This window comes from Haemaphysalis longicornis, unplaced genomic scaffold, assembly GCF_048455015.1.
Source record: "Haemaphysalis longicornis isolate Haplotype H1 unplaced genomic scaffold, Haemaphysalis longicornis Haplotype H1 scaffold_2, whole genome shotgun sequence".
Lineage (NCBI taxonomy): Eukaryota > Metazoa > Arthropoda > Arachnida > Ixodida > Ixodidae > Haemaphysalis > Haemaphysalis longicornis.
In genome coordinates this window covers 104302866-104320152 of record NW_027526295.1, presented here as the reverse complement: position 1 = coordinate 104320152, position 17287 = coordinate 104302866, and the positions used below count along the sequence as shown (strand labels likewise).

At 45.5% G+C, this 17287-nt stretch overlaps 1 protein-coding gene across 1 annotated transcript in view; it reads left to right on the top strand.

Annotated features, from left to right (window-relative positions):
* Positions 1 to 17287, top strand: part of LOC144167282 (uncharacterized) — a 75831-nt gene that overhangs the window by 18028 nt on the left and 40516 nt on the right. The window contains exon 3 of the mRNA XM_077696604.1: positions 15694 to 15954. Coding sequence (XP_077552730.1) covers positions 15694 to 15954 — 261 coding nt within the window. The remainder of the gene's footprint in view (positions 1 to 15693; positions 15955 to 17287) is intronic.

Genomic DNA, 17287 nt, shown 5'->3' with positions numbered 1-17287 from the left:
ATGATATATTGCATGAAATAGTTTTAATCTAATCTTTTCCGGTGGGTTTCCAACAAATCCCATTTCAGCTGTTCTTTCGCTACGGTCGCACAAAATTCAACACCCCATCTGCAAGAAAGAAAGCGCGCAGCTATATTTTGTAACCTTTCCAATTTCTATTTATCGTGGACTGTCGGCGGATCCCATACCGTGCGTGCATACTCCATGATGGACCTTACGCTTGCCTTGTAGAATAAGTCTTTAGAATCTAAGGGGAATTATTTTGCATTCCTACGAAGGAAACCCAATGCCCTACCCGCCCAAGCTGCCACATAGTCAACCTGGCTCTGCCAGTCGAGGTTGCACGTAAAAAAAAATTACGCCCACCTCCACTCGCGGGAACCCTGGTGTCATGCGAAGCTGAAGGGGGTTCCATTGTGCGTTTCCGTTGGGTCGATTACTCGAATTGCGTGAGCAATCGTCGGGTAATGCGAGAGAGAGAGAGAGAGAGAGAGAGAGAGAGAGAGAGAGAGAGAGAGAGAGAGAGAGAGAGAGAGAGAGAGCAAGCATAGCGCGGACGACCGCACAGAACAGGGAGGATTTTAGAGAAGCAAAGGTCTAGCTTTGCCTGTAGTGCCAGAAAAATCGTAGCGGCGGCGTCGTGAACTACCGAGGGAGCCCGCTTCGTGCCGCTGAAACAAGGCTTTGTAAACATGGCGGATGCTTTTTGCACAGGCCGCTTGAGCTCCTTAATAACATGGCTGCTCTCGCACGGCAGCCGCCGGCTCGCTGCTCCTGCTGGTTGCTGGCTGGCACGCTGGCCGCGTGTGTACTTGCGCCGCGCTAGTGAAGTGATGTTACGCCAGGTGACCAGATGGCCTCGACTGGCACAGACCACAGTGAGCAGCAAGTGAGAACAAATCGTTTATTGACATCCGCAAGTTTACAGGGGCCAGGACATCATTTCATTTCGATCGCTGCAATTGTACGTCGCTTTCGTGACATTTTTTTTTGCCATAACAACTCGTTCACTTGCGGTAAGATTTCGAACGAAGGGCACACAACCAGCACTCAGTCGACGATGAAAGGCGGCGGTATACAGCGAGCGTCATCAGTTCGCACGTGCGATGTGCCCACCTTCCGCATCCATCACATTGGAGAGCGGTGACGTTGTCATACACAACCTTTTCGCAGCGGCTGCAAGTAGGACGTGACGACGTGCGCTTGGGGCCGGGATTGATCGCAATGTCTCCAGCGAGCAAGAGGCACAACGTGACTGTCGGGCGGCCAGGAAGGGGTGCGCACATGTGGCGGCATACCTTGGGGCGATGCTTCAGCGAGGTGGTGGGAACCAACTCCGTGCACAGCGCGTCAGACAGACTTGTAGTGGCGAGCACGCTCAGACGGGCGCATCCGTCGTGAGGAGCAACACGTACGTTTGGCGAGGTCTGGACTGAGGCGAGTCCGTAAAACGAAGAATGATGCCAATAGCAAGAGGAGTCGCAGCCTGGCTATAGGCCTAGATGCGCCATCACAACAAGTTGATGCGGCGGTATAGCGGCCCCGCTAACACGGGCTCCAACAGGCTCACGCGGGTCGCTGAGCCTTCCCGGTGGCACGTATCACACTTACTGCATGTTCACAGCGCAGAAATACTCAAGAAAACTAGATCTGACAAGTCCACAGAGAATAAGTTAACCGCAATCCAGCTTGGCTTAGCTAGGCTTTGTGGTTGCGAATTGGCGGCTTTGTGGTTGCGAATTCACAAGCGAGGTGGTGCACCAGTCGGCTGTTCGTAAAAAGTTGCGTACATTTTGCTCAACAGATGTTTGATGCGGAACTTGTTAATAATCTTTTTAAACAACACATTGTAAGCGAACTTTGTTGGCACTTTTTTGGCTCTCTGAGTCACGGATTGAATGTTTTGTATTCTCTACCAAAAGTAACCTCTCAGTTGCGCCGTCTGGTGGACTTGATTTCGAAAACTGCCGCTGTAGGTTGGTGTCGATTTTTACGCCGCCTATAGGGAAACCAAGGAACGTCCAAGCTTGAGAGGCCGTCGACCGTCGACGACCGTCGTCTGAGAGACCGGCCGGAGCGCGGCACTCCGCTTATATGCGGAGCGCGCCCGAAGGAGAGGAGACCGCGGAGAGAGAGGGCGCTGCACATGCGCACAGCGCGCTTGCGCCGCGTGCAGTGCCGCCCACCGGCGGAGTGAGAATGCGCTGCGCCACGCGCCCGCAGATGATGGGCGGCAGTGTTCGTTATCGGAGAGAGGAGAGGGGGCGAGCGGAGGAGAGACGCAGATGTGCGGACGCAGACGCCGACGACGACGGACCCAGGACAGGGCCGCCGGCAAGAGTGCTCCTCTCGGCGTCGCGTCTAATAAACACCTAATTATTTTTAGTCCGTTACTTGACATAACATAGGAGATTTCATTTAGGCTTTGTTTTCTTGTAAACCTCATATAAAGTGTTTTACGTAAATTCAAAGTCATGTTCCATTTTAAACACCACTGAATGATTTTGTCAAGATCGCATTCAAGGGAATGTAAATCTTCACCCGCTTTGATTTTTCTGTACAGCACGCAGTCGTCTGCAAAAACTCTTATTCTAGTATTAATTTCGAAGGTAATATCATTTATAAAAATAAAGAAAAAGAGCGGAGCAAAAGCTGAATCCTGTTGCACGCCTGATGTAGCGTCCGCCAAGTTTCACAGTACTCTATTCATACGACAAATTGCCTCTTCGAGTCAAGATACGCTTTTATCCAGTTTACTATCTCCGGATTATTGGTATAAGTAGTCATTTTGTCAATAAGCAAACTGTGGAAAACTTTTGAAAGCTTTCCTTAAGTCTAAGAACACGCAGTCTCCAGTTGATGTATTTTCTAAAGCTTGAGGTATACCGTGAGCGATTTTGGTAAGTTAGGTTACTTAGCAGAAACCTTCGCGCAAAACATGTTGCGCAGGAATAAGCAGGGAGTTATCCTTTAGGTGCTCTAATATGTTCTAATATAAGATATGCTCAATAATTTTAGAGGTGACGCACGTCAAAGATACCGGTCGATAATTCTCAACATTGTCTCGAGGACGTAATGTATGAATTGGGATTTACTGTTAAGCATCCACTCGTCTGGGATTGAGGACTCGGCTAGCGATTTTTCAAAGATAATTTTCAAGTTCAGCCGTAGACGATGGATTAACGTTTCCAGATACGAGGAATCTGCCTCGGAAGTGTCGATTTAAGTCTGCGGCAATATTGCGCAAAAAGCACCGAGTATTTTGAAAGTTACTCCATAGACAGTTTCTTTGAGTCACCATGAAGTGGTGAGCCATAACCGAAGGGTCTGTTTTCGTAAAATACATCTTACGGTATTTCCGGTGCAGAAGGGTTTTACGGGGGCCACTTCGTTGGCTTTTTGGTTCCCTATGATGCCGCTGTGTCTAAGTATACACTACAATTTAATGTTGTGCCCAGCAGAGAGGGCAAGGGGGTGAAGGTATGTGATCTCGCCGGCTGCTATTTGGTGGGACGAAAATCTGCTCCTCCTAGATAGAATTTGCAGAGCTGCCTTTGAGTCGGGAAAGTTGGTTCATTGGCCTGAGACGTGGCGCAGGATGTAAGCGATTGCCTCCTTCAGAGCACAGAGTTCAGCCGCTGTCGAAGATGTTTGTCGCTGCAGACGAAATGAAAGGATTTCACCAGTTATTGGTATGTATAGTCCATAGGAAAATTTTTTGATGGTTGATGAACCATCGGTGAATATAAATGTTCTTCCTAGATGAGGTCTATACATGTATTCTAGAACGATGTGGAGGATTTCTGACTGGGGCATAGTCTCTTTGGGGCCAATTCCTGGGAAGCCATATTCAATTTGTAGGGGAGCAAGGCTCCAGGGAGGGAGATGCGGTGGTATTACTTGTGCGGGCTGGGTTGGAACAGCCAGCGCTATGCTATCAATCGTCTGGGTGAATCCAGAGCTGCTGCACTTTGAGGCGGCACGATTTATGAAGCGATTTCTTACGTGTAGACGATGCCTCAAGTGCACTGTAAGTATCTCGTGTTGCCGACTCACTTGTAAAGGCAAACAACATGCCTCTGCTACGGTTACAACGTTCGGAGATCCCTTGGAGATTCTAAAACAAGTGTGTAGGTTATTGTTTCTTGCCGGTTTAAGGCTTTTCTTACGGGATTACAATTGCCGTAGGCAGGTGAACCAAATGAACAACTGGCTGAGTGACCTCGACGCCGAAGATTCTTCTGGTAATAAAAAACACTTACTCGTTCGTCATAGAGCTCGAACAAGTAACCTAAGGTTAGAAAAAGCTACTGCCTTTGGCGACGAAAAACCTAAAGCCTGGGATAAAGACTACGTGCACCAACTCGAATTTTCTATAGCAGACAACGAGATCTTGTAAAAGCCACCACCTGAACTGGAACTGGCAATGTGGACATTGTAGGAGGTCACTATGGGATGGGTAATAAACATGCCATAAACAAAACATCTCTATGAGGTCGCAACTCAAAGAAAGTGCACGCAAAGCCTAATGTTCGCTAGTACAGTGACCAACAACCGCAATTATTCTGCTTCAAGTAGGCTCAAAGGAATACAAGTTTGCTCAATATTCAAGAATTTGCCAAAAACGACCGCGCGAGTAGTGGCTGGAATCACCGACTGGGTAACACAAGGTAAAATCACAAACATAATACTATCAGACGATACAGAGTACTACCCGGAGATACGGCTAGAAATTTTATTTCTGCGTTTCTCATTGCTCATTACTAGATCAATGCTTCATTTCAAGGAACTTTATGTAATTTTCTTTCAAGTACTTTAAAAGACTATGGGCTCTAGGCAATGCCGTCAATTAAACAAATCATTCCAGTTTTGTAGGGAAGGCAGGGATATGGGGAGCATGTATGCTAATTCTCGAACCACAGCTATACACTAGTGTGGGCAATGAACAATTATCAGTTTCGAATTATCAGTTTTTACCGCTGTTTCCTGCCCCAAAGAGGCGCCCCAGACTAGATTACTGAGGCCCCCAAGGAAAACGTAAAAGAAATATGCGCGAACTCAAAGATTTCACCAAATAAGCTGGCAGCAGGAGATAAATAATATCATATAATATTTGAAAGAAGATGAACAACTTGTGCAACTCAAACAGAATGCGGCCAAAATTAAACTGGGTCAGATCAATTTTAACAGCACTACAGCTATTACGATAGGTTGATAAGCAGGCCCAGAATACCGGCAGAACCCAAGAGAGAATTAAAGAAAAATAAGGTCATTCTTAATGAAATCAACGTCCATGACAAAAGGCTAAATGCTTTAGGGGTCGGCAACCTGCGGCCCGCATGGCCACATGGTGACAGTGGGAAAGTATTTTGCGGCTCCGGAACGACGTTATACCCCTCCCTTTGTTGATGAAATTTCAGTTCTGAACCTAAATAGGGTTACAAAGGAACAAGGAAAGATCGGTTCCGGTTGCCATTGCCCGCAATCTACACACTTACCCCAGATAACACCTTCACTCTCTTTCCGTACACAGGTTCAAAAAGGGAGTCATGCCTCAAACTTCGAACATCAAAATAAAAACTTGGAAATACACATATCTCACATTCAAGTTATGCGCATTCTTGTCAATTCGCCATATTTTTGTATTTTTCTCGAAAGCCGCCCCCCCCCCTCATTTGCCATACTGCCCTTTGGTGTCCTATTCATGCAACTCGGCCTCGGCCTCAAGTGGTTGCCGAACTCTACTCTAGAGGAAAATGACAAGGCTTACATCAAACACAATGATTATCAGGGTAGTGAAGCTAGCAGGGGGAAATTATCAAAAAGTAATTACGAGAGCCCATGTAACCAAAAGCCATCATTGCGGCAATTACCAAACCAAAAAGTTGGCCATGGAACCTCAGAATGATCACACCCAAACGACATCATTTACTCGAATTCAGTGCAAGAGCGCAACAAGACGTCGTTGCTTTTCAAAAAAAGCAATCGGAGCACTAGCCCTGGGGCTACTGCTAGCATACAGACGAGAGGAATACCCGAACAGCCATTATTACTCTGACACGGTGACCGCAATAGAGCACCACATCCAACACAATATCGACCACACTATTCTAGAGAGAGAGGTAAAACATTTATTGCCCAGTCACCGACCTAAGTCCAGGTCAGCTAAACGATGGATCCTGAGGCGTCACTGTTTTCATAGTAGTCCAGAATGTCCTTGGAGATCTTCTGGATATGAAGGCAGAGAGCCTCCTGGGCGGCCCGAACGTCTGTTCCGGGCGGGTGAGCCAGCCAAGTGTCCCACGAGGTGATGCGGGAGAGGGAGGGGGGAAGCTTCGGGGGGTGGCAGTCCCAGTAGGAGTCCGGAATAGAGGGGTATGCGCCGCAAGAAGGGCAGGTCGGGGGACCGGAGCACTTGCGAATGCGATGTAGAATGTGGTGAGATGGGAGGGAGCGGGTATGAGCATGGCGGAGAAGAACGGTTTGGGCGCGAGTGAGGTGCGGGTCTGGAGAAGGGTAGACTTGGCGGGCTAGGCGATTGGAAAGTAAAGTGAATTTACAGGTATCACGATCATGAAGACGAGTGGAAGGAGGATGGTATCAGGTTGGCCAGACCATAGACGGACCCGGGGATAGATCTCGGGAAAGCGCGTTTACTCTTGCGTTGCCGTCCTTGTTAGCGTGGCCAGGTGCCATACCAGGATAAAGAGGTGAGAAGGATGTCTGTCGAGAGTGTCAGTCACTAGGTTAGAAGGAAAGGGGTTGATGGTATAGCACAAATTATTTCGGATGGCGGATTCAGAATCTGTGAAGATATAAGTGGGGTGCTCGGGGGAGGTTGTGAAAGCAGCATGCTCTATGGAAAGAGCGATGGAGTGCTCTTCTAGGGAGGTGGCATCTCGCGGGCAGAAAAAAGGCGTTTGTGCGGAAACCAGCGACGAGTGGCGTAAAAAGGCTGCGGTTCCTATTTGCGTAGAGGAAAAATGACGGGCGTCTGTAAAAGATACCGCTAATTCTTGCTTTTCTAGAAAGGAGACACGTTGGGTGAGGGCTTTACAGCGTCGAAAGCGGCGGGTGGCATGCCTGAAGGGGTTCGTATTCTTAGGCAGGGGTTCTATGCGGATACGAGGGAACGTGGCCCAAGGAGGGGAAGTTGTGGGGACTGGAGGAAGCGAAGAAGTAGGGTAGGCCATCGTCTGCAACAGTGCCCGACCCTGGTGAGATGTCTGAAGGCTCTGAAGTTGTGCTTGTTTGTGTATTTGAATACGTTCTTCCGTAGTGTTATATGTGCCGGCCGCAATAAGGTTGTTAGTAGGAGCGTAGCGGGGCACGCCGAGGGCTATGCGGTACAGCTTACGGAGAGCTGCCTCTAGTTTGGTTAGTTGGGTGGGCGTGGGATGCAGGTATGGCACTGTGTACAGTATGTGGGACATGGTAAAAGCATCTATAATACGTAGGAGGTGTGGTTCGTGTAAGCCAGAATGGCGATTTGTGACGTGGTGCAGCAGATGAATCGTTTGCTCGATCTGAGAGTGTACAGTTCGAAGTGTAGGGTAGGAACTACCGGAGCAGTGATAAGTAAGACCGAGAATTTTTAGTGAGTCGATTTTGGGAATTGGGGTGTTATCAATGGAGATGTTGATGAGGTCACGATCAGGGGCTCTGCCTTTCTTGTTCATTATGATCATGAGGGCAGATTTGGAAGGGGAGATAGAGAGACCTAAGATGCGAACATGGTTGTTTATTACAACACGTGCTTCTTGAAGGGTTTCTTCTAGTTGGGCTGGGCTACCATGGGAGGACCAGAGGGAAATATCATCGGCATAGACGGAGTGGGAGAGGTGGGGGATAGGGTCTAGGAGGGGAGGCAGTTGGGCTAGTGCCAGGTTGAAAAGAGTTGGAGACAGGATTGAGGCCTGTGGGGTACCAGAGGTTAAATAAAAAGATGGAGCCGACGATCCCGGGATTCTTAAAGAGGCTGTGTGGTCTGAGAGAAAGGATTTGATATAGTTATACATTCGGCTCCCGGAGTTTGTTCGGGCAAGGTTAGCGAGGATGGCCTGGTGTGAAACTGTGTCAAATGATTTGTGAATGTCGAGGGCTAGGAGGCCGCGAAGTTGGGAGGAGCTTGGGAATTCGTAAAGATCTTGAGAGATGCGGAGCAGTGTGCCCTGTGTCGAAATGTCGTGACGGAAGCCGGTTCGGGTGTAGGGGAGGGAGCAGTGGTGTTCCATGTGCCATTCGAGGTGGGTAAGCACCATGCGTTCGAGAAGTTTGCCTACGCATGAGGTAAGGGAAATGGGTCTAAGATGGTCTTTAGATGCAGGTTTTCCGGGTTTGTGGATAAGAACGACGTCAGAATGTTTCCAGGATGAACGGATTGGGCCAGTCTCCCAGAAATGGTTAAAAAGAGTCAGGAGAGATTGTTGAGAGTCTGAGCTAAGATTTCTCAGGATTTTGTACGTGATTTTATTCGGGCCGGGGGTGGTGTTGATGTGTAGGGAGTCCAGTTCTCGTTGTAGTTCCTGAAACGTGAAGGCGGTGTCCATGGGCGACGCTGGAAACGACTGCTCACGAAGTCTGCTTTTCGGGTGGTCTGCACTATTGGGGAACAGTAAGCTGCGGATAGAGTTGGCGAGGTCGGTAGGGGACTCCTGTGTGGTAAGTGAGAGCTTCGGAATCAGATTCATGCGTTGTGTTGGCTGAATGAGAGTTTTAAGAAGGGACCAAGCGCGCTTTGTGCTCATATGGGAGTTTAGTGAATCGCAGAGTGTTTACCAGTTCGTGCTGGCCAGTCGATTAGCATATTCTTCTGCCTCCTTAGTGAGTAGGCTTATGCTGGCGCCGAAGATGGCGGTTAGATTTATTTCTGCGCCAGCGCCGCAGATAATACTACGAAATTATAATGTTGCAGACAGTTGCAGTATTAAGGATTTGTAGCTCAGTACCAGGCGACCTCAAGGATTGGGCAGCCTTTTCGGGCAGCCTTTTCGGGCAGCCTTAAAAGCGGCCACAGGTCATAAGATGCTAGCGGTAGGTGACTGATAACCTCATGTCGCATTGGCGGATGGATGGTATTACGGAAAGAGAATCTGGAGATAACGTAGCTCAAGGAAACCATGAAACTCTGTTGAATTAGTTTCTGCATCCACCTGGAAATGCCAAAGCGTGTCGAGAAACACAGTCCCTGACCTCACTTTTAAGGTACCATCAGCCATGCCGCTCGGCAAAGGCTTAACGAGGGTCTTGGTAGGGATCAGTACATTGTAGAAAAAATTGACAATCGTGGACAACATCTAAAGAGAGGGAGGCAAGACGTGCATATCGCACAGCCTCCAAAAAAAACAGCCACCAACTAATAGATCTAGACATGGACCTTGAGGAATGGACGAGGCTGCTGGTCGAACTGGCCAACAAATGTTCTAAAGATATTCAATGAAAACCTCCAACCCCAAAAGTCGGTCTTCCTCGCAAACACATTTGCGAAGCTCACGAGCCTTTGTCTGGACGTCGGAAAAACGTAAGTAGAGAAAGAAGCTGAAAAATTGAATTGCCTGTCTTCATAGCTAGCCGAAAAGCATGCCAGCCAGCTAGGCAAGCATAACTGTAACCCAGTATGCCATTCATCACAAGGAAGGTTCATTACCCGAAAAATGTGGACTATCTTGAAGTCACTCACCTTCACACTATGTCCAAAGCCACGACCAGCAGACACAAGGTGCCCCGAAGAAAATGTCCTCTCCCTTTCACCCCTGAGGCTGTCAGCATATTTCACCTTTGAAAAATTCGCCCAGATCATAAACAACATACAAAACACTGCTAGTTTTTTGTGGTACTGTCTCGTAAGGATGCCTATTGAGATCGACATCGCCATTGTTGCGTTGTAGCAGAACTGGATGCTACGAAGGAGAAAAAGCTTAAGTGAATACAATGTTACGACGCTAAGGCCAAAAAAGAGGTCCTAGTGTTATTCGCAGGCTTGTAAATCTATAAATATGTGGATTAAAACTCATTTTTAGTTTGTAGGCTTGTGTGGTCTTACAATTCCGGAAAACGCGCAAGAAGTATTTTTCGGCCAAACATTACATTTTATGGGCGAATCCCCTTATGGGCTGGAGCTTTTGCGCCTCCTGCCGTCGTCGTCGTCGTCGTAATCGTCGTATCATGTAGTCACGGTACTAAGACACCGGCACGTTTTTTATGCCTCGGGATATATCATAACGCGTATAAAAAAACACCTGGACACTCGTTCGCGCTTCGCCCTAGAGAACTTCGTGCTTCAATGACAAGAGACTTTTACAGCAAAGCAGTATACCTTTACCCCTCGATGGTTTCATCTCCGTTGGAAAAAACGCCAAGCCGCCGAGGAATACACTCATACAATCCAGCCTTCACCCCTCCCCAGGTTTCACAATAGTCTATATTGCCCAATTTTTTTTTAATTTCCAGTTTTCCTGTTTATTTGCCGTAATATTAAATCACTTACTAGTTGCACTAGCAGCTCTATGTTTCGTATGTGCGGTCATGGGAGCCCTAAAATTTTGTCTAACACATGGAAAACATTTTTACTGGGAACACGATACGGGCTCGAAGGGCTAGTACATGCTCCCGATATGAGATACATATGTAGACTATTTTACGGCTAAAATTCCGAAGAGAAAAACACCATTCTCATGAAGAGAATCTAACTTGGCACTAGTTCTACCAGCCCAAACAACGACACAAAAGCTACTTCTACTATGGATGCACACCTGATTACAGTAAATCGTGAAAGTACAGAAGCTCAGCTATATAGTGCCAGAATAATGGAAACAGGTGACGGCACATTACGTCGCCGCGGCTATGATGCACACCTGGATTCGCAACACCAGAAGAGGCACGTCCGCCTGCGCCTGATGGAGCCCTTGAGATGCATTAAGATAACAGAGTACGTAGAGAGCCCATAGTAAGGGCAGTGTATAAAGCTCGTGGTGATGACAGCGGAACAAGGTATGTGGACACCGCAAAACATCCAAGCACAGGATATGGAGTTCAAGCGATACGCTGGACCAAAAGGTCACTGATAACCCCATGTCGCATTGGCGACATGGGGTTCTAAGATCTAAGCAAGATCTAAGCAGGTTTTAAGCAACATCTAAGGCGGACAGAACTGGAAACTTACAAGGTAGACTCCACAGAAGCAGCAATTGTCCGGCCCTACAACGATCACGAAAAGTCAAGATCGAATGACCAAAGCCGCGGTCTATCAGGCGGCCTGCAGAAATTTCCACGAGGCTCTTATCTTCACAGCGGCATAAATATCTTCCGTTAATGAAAAGACAAAAAAAAGTAATCTTACGGACATCCAAATTGTGTGGACCCATACACGCAATTTTTTGGGTGACAACGTGACCGCTGATGACACTTTTTCTGCTCATTTCAACCGGACAACAGCAGCTGGCCTTTCCTCAGTCACAGAAAATCAACCTACTATTCGCTGCCCCACCCGTAAAAAGAGGAATGCCGGACCTATTACATTAATACCTAATACTATTAGAGATTGAGCCGAAGCAACTCCTGAATTTTTCATCCGAATTAACATCGGAAAACAGTAAGCACATCAGGTAAGGATACATCAAATATTCTATTTCCACACTCCACACCGTTTCACACAATTCGCAGTAGCTACAGGTTCAACTGCAAGTTGTGCGAAGCCGCAAGCACTTTCTACCGCATGGTCTGGTAGTGCACGGCTCCCAAAGACCTCTTAAGTTCTGCTGGTATTTACGTAGCATTGACAGGCCCTGCTGTCCTGCACTACCAGGTAATCCGGGAAACACAATCACGGGAAGCACACGGAAATGCGGACAACGAACGGTGCCCACCGAGCATGATCAACGCTTTAACCATGCAGGTCATCCACCGCTAAAGTTTATGTCCCTAGCCCTTTCCTGCCCAACATGAAGATTTTAGAAAAAATGGCCACAAGTAATTAAATTTTGTGTATTTACCCCTTCCCATTGATGCTTCGACAAGTTAAAATGGAAAGCCCAGAGTATTTCACACAGAAAACAAACCCACAGATATGTGTGGGCTGGGCTTCTATTTGTATGATCTGCGGGTAGTAAGAATACCTTAAAAACGGCATCAGGCGCAGAAAAACTACATTTTTACGTATTATTTATAGGTTTTATATTGTTTTCAGGAATATTTATATTATAAATAGGATTTTGTGGAAATAAATAATAATGTAGTTTAAAGTAACATAATTAATAATTATAATTAATACTATTATCACAAGTAATTACGCAACGAGTTAAAGGTTAAGACGCAAGAAAACATTACCAATGAACCAGAACAAAACCGCGATTAAATGAGACACCAAGAAGGCAAGAACAAATTATTTATCGCTAGCGCTGCAGTGCACGAGCCCGCCACCGTGTGCCGCCCAGCAAAATTTTCGTGACGACGAAAGCCCAGCCCACACATACGTGTGGGTGCATTTTTCAAGCGTGATGACGGTACGCACACGAAGGGAACGGGTGTGTTTTTTAGCCGATCGTGTTTTCCCAAGTCCTGAAAATCGCGTCTTACGCTTGTTATTCAGAAATGACGAGAATCGCAAGAAGAAATACCAGCTTTCGTCACGAAGGCGGCTAGCGTGATTGCGACGGCTTGGGCGCCGTTATTAATGTGCCATTTCTCGCCCCCTAGTGGCGAAACGAGTGAACTACCGAAACCAATAAAGTCTCTGAAGCGTTCGCAGTGACTACCCAGGGCTCTGAAACCGAAACCGAAACAGGTGCCACTTAGTAAACGAATTTGTTGACCCACACGTTAGTGTGGGCTGGGCCGTAAAGGGCTAGGGATAAAAAGAACGTTTATTTCTCACTCAGATTCAACTCAAAAAGTTACAACTTTTTGCTTTCATTTTATTGGAAACCCTCAAAACCAACCTCTTACAGTGATATCAACGGCAACGTTAATGCGAAATATATATTTCTTAGCACTTCGTACCTATGCGAATTATCCTTCAAGAATGGGGTGAGGCTCAGCGCAAAAGCCATACCCGTTGAAGATATAATATGGAAACGTACGGTCGAGAAGCCGCGTTTACATGAATGCGACAACTGGCGTCTCGCATCGCGTCGCATCAACATTTGGCGCATCACACCCATGTAAACGGGGCTAATAGGCTAGGAGAGAGCGTCACATTATTGCGGCAGGCAGGGGCGGGTTTAGCCACGTGAGTCGACTTTCGAAGTGCATGTAAACGCGAGTGCATCGCATTAGGAATTATGCCGACAACAACAGTAAGGCATGCAAACGCACCTTTGCATTTCAAAACATCTTAACCGGGTGTGAAGCGCCAAACCTTGCGAGTCGAGAAAAGAAAATGCGAAGCAGCAGCGCCGGAAGCACCGAAAGCGCCAGAAACGCTTCTTTGACTTTGTTGCGGGACACCGTATGGCGCTACCATCGCACCAGGGGTAATCCGCTACATGTAAACGCGAGCGCATCGCATTAGTTGTGATGCGCTAGGAAACGTCACGCGCTACGGTCGCAGTCTGTCGCATTCTAAACGCGGCTACAGCTTCTTTCCAATAGGCCAAGATGTTGTCGCATGATTTAAATAATTTTAATGCTCAGCATTCTCGGCCGAGTACCCCCACATCCAGGACCATGTAACGCCCTGCATTTCCACAAAAATGCAGATATCGCAGAAGTTTCACCTATAATCGCTACAGTGGCTTAAATGAAGATAACTGGTCGCACAAAATTTTTAAAAACTAAAAATTCTGAAAAATATAAAGAATTACGGAAAATTACGAATTCTGCAACGCCTTGCATTTCCACAATTATGCAGATTCCGCGACAGTTCCACTTGTAATCCTTATAATACCGTAAACGAAGATAATATATCGAACAAAATTTTGGAACGCCAAAAAATAAGAAAAGTGTCCTATAATAACGGAACATACCGAACCGTGTAAGAATCTGCGTTTCCACAATAATGCAGATTTCGCGAAACTTCCAAATGTAATGGTTATAATAACGTAAATGGAAATAGTTGGTCGGACTAAATTTTGAAAAACTAGAAGATTAGAAAAATATACAAAAATACGGAAAATAGCGAATTGTGCAACACCCTGCATTTCCACAATAACGCAGATATCGCGACAGTTTCACCTGTAATCGTTATAATACCGTAAATGAAGAATCTCTCCAACAAAATTTAGAAAATAAAAAAAATAAAAAAACATCAAGAAATTCCGAAAAATGCCGAGCCGTGTAACGCCATGCGTTTCCGCAATAATGCATATATCGCCATAGTTCCAAATGTAATCGTTGTAATAACGTAAGTGGATATAATTGGTCGGACCCATATTTTAAACACTTAAAAAATAAGAATAATATCAAATTATTACGTAAAATTTCCAGCAGTGTAACGCTCTGCATTTCCACAATAATGCAGATGTCGCGAAAGTTCCAAATGTAATCGTTAGAATAACGTAAATTGAGATAATTTGTGTGACGAAATATGAGAATGTAAAAAATAGGAAAAATAGTAAAAAGTTACGGAAAATGGCGAAACCTATTACTTGTGGCATTTCCACAATAATGCAGATTTGGCGAAAGTTTCACCTGTAATCGTTATGATAGCGTAACTCGAGATAAATGGTCGAACAAACTTTTGAAAAACTGAAAAATGAGAAAAATATAAAATAATTGCAGAAACTGGCGACCGTGTAATGCCCTGTAATTCCAGAATAACGCAGTTTTTTGGAAAGGTAAAATTGTAATCATTGTAATAACGAGAATGGAGATAATTAGTTGGACGAAATCGTGAAAAACTATAAAAAATAGGTAAAACAATAAAAAATTGGGAAACATGGCAAAACCGTTTAACGACCTGCATGTCCACAATAATGCAGATTTTGCCGATGTTTACCTTTAATCGTTATAATAGCGTAAATTGAGATAGTCGGTCGAATGGAATTTTGAAAAACTAAAAAAATATTAAAAATGTGAAATATTTACGCAATATGGTGAACCGCGTAACGCCCTGCATTTCCACAATAATGTAGATTCCGGGAAAGTTCACCCTCTAGTCATAATAATAACGTAAATAGAGGCAATTGGGGGAACAAATTTCGAAAAAATAATTAATAACAAAAATACGAAAAAATACGGACAATTATAAATCGTACGATTACCTGCATTTCTGCAGTAATGTACATTTTGGCGAAGTTCCGCCTATGATCGCTATATTCGCGTTAATGCGATAATTGTTAAAAAAATTCTGAAACCCTTAAAAAGAAATAAGAATTACAGAAAAGGGGGGATTGTTTAACGGCCTGCGTTTCTGTAATATTGCAAAGTTCACAAAAGTTTGAAATGTAGTCGTTAAAAAAGCGTAAATAAAGATATTTTGTCGAACGACATTCCGAAAAACTAAAAAATAAGTAAAATATTACGGAATTACGGATTTGGTAAACCGTATGACGCCTTGATTTCCCACAATAATGCAAGTTTCTCGAATGTTCTACTTGTAATCGCTATAATACCGTAAATGGAGACAATTGGTCGGACAGAATTTAGAAAAACACAAAACTTTGCGTGTAAAAACTCGCACTCAACATAATCGGATTGAGAATGCTAAGAATTATTAGATAATTATCTCTATTTCCGCCGAATGTTTTCTCTTTTCAGGAATTGCGCCCAGACCAGCGTATGTACAAAGTGGTACTGGGATTTGCTCCGCTCGGATCACTCAAGGTTTTACGCCGTGTGGCTTCTTGCTCTTCGTCGTGCCAGAGGCAAGATTCGCGTTATTCAAAACTCACATTCATGCACTGGCTAGTGGACTTCATAGTTGACTCTGAAACGACGCGGTGTGATGCTGGTGAAAAAGACGGGTTGCTCAAGGGCAGCCTCTTTATGGAGACTGATTTGCCCCCCGCCAAGCATACGGTGAGTGCCGCTGTATAAGACTGACTGTGACTACGTCACAAGCCTGCCATTGACAGTCCACCTAAACAACTTTACCTTTACATTTGTGTGTGCTGGTTTGCGCGCGTCTGTGTATGTGTGTCTGGGTGTGTGAGTGCGTGAGTGCGTGTGCGTGTGTCTGTCTGGGTGGCGGCAATGATGGCGGCGACGATGCCAACACATGCAGTCAAAATTTCCGCGTTGTAAACTCATCTATTTAAAGGAGCCATGAAGAGAAAATACAAGTTGGGTTTATTAGAAAGACTTCTTAGTCCCGATAACAATGATACCAATATCATCGCAATCTTCGAACAAATAACGGAGATATTAACGAAAACGTGTGAAGTGACCCCCTAGCCAATTTCCCGCAACTTTTCTATGACGTCACGGAACCTTGTTTGTGCAATTGGCGCCCCCCTAACTGACCTGTCGCGACGACACATGACTGGACGTCTGTAATAGGGCCTCTAGTTCCATTTTACCGCATCACTTGAATGCTAACGTGCAGTTAACGGACTGAAAATTATGTTTTATTGTTGGCCCGTATGACGTCAATCTCGCTCATAACACGTCACTGTGGCGCAAAATTTGAAAGTTATTAAATACTTCTTGCTTTTTTTTCGTTAAAAAAACATCTTTTGGGGCTGCAATGGAGCTGAGTGAGATACTGTATCCTAGCTCTTTCAAATTACACCAAGTTGTATTTTCTCTTCATGGCTCCTTTAAGACCAAGAGCAGATTTTCACTTTCACGACACCCCTACTAGCCTATCATTCTCACAAGAGGTTCACCACAGGTAGCAGTGTTATGGTTTATTCGGTTTACCATAGGTTTTGCCCCTGAGTCGGATAGAAACTCTCCGTTTACAATTTCCATATTATCTCTCCAGACAACATCACGCTTTGGTGTACCCATCTCTCTTTCCCAGGAGGCAGAATATAGGGACCGGAAGGTGGAGTTTGCCGCGCGACACTAGCGCCCTTTTTTTGCAGTAGTGGCCGAAAACGTAAGTTATGGACGAAAAAAAAGAAGGTGCCGCAGCTCTGGGAGCGATGTCCACAGCAGCGGCACGTTGTTATTTTTTTTTTGAGCGCGAGTGCTGTCTCTTCTTGCCGCGAGTTTTTCTCCAGGCAGTAGGGCCCGAGCGTTAATTACCTAATTTAGGTTAATTAGTTAATTATTGATTAGTCATATTGGTTAAAAAGTCGAAGTGATGTCAATAGGGGTTGTGAGGTATCAAATTGAAGGTCTCGATGAGGGGAATCACGTGGGAGAAATTAAAAATTGCTTCCTGGTAATAGTCATGACATAGTCA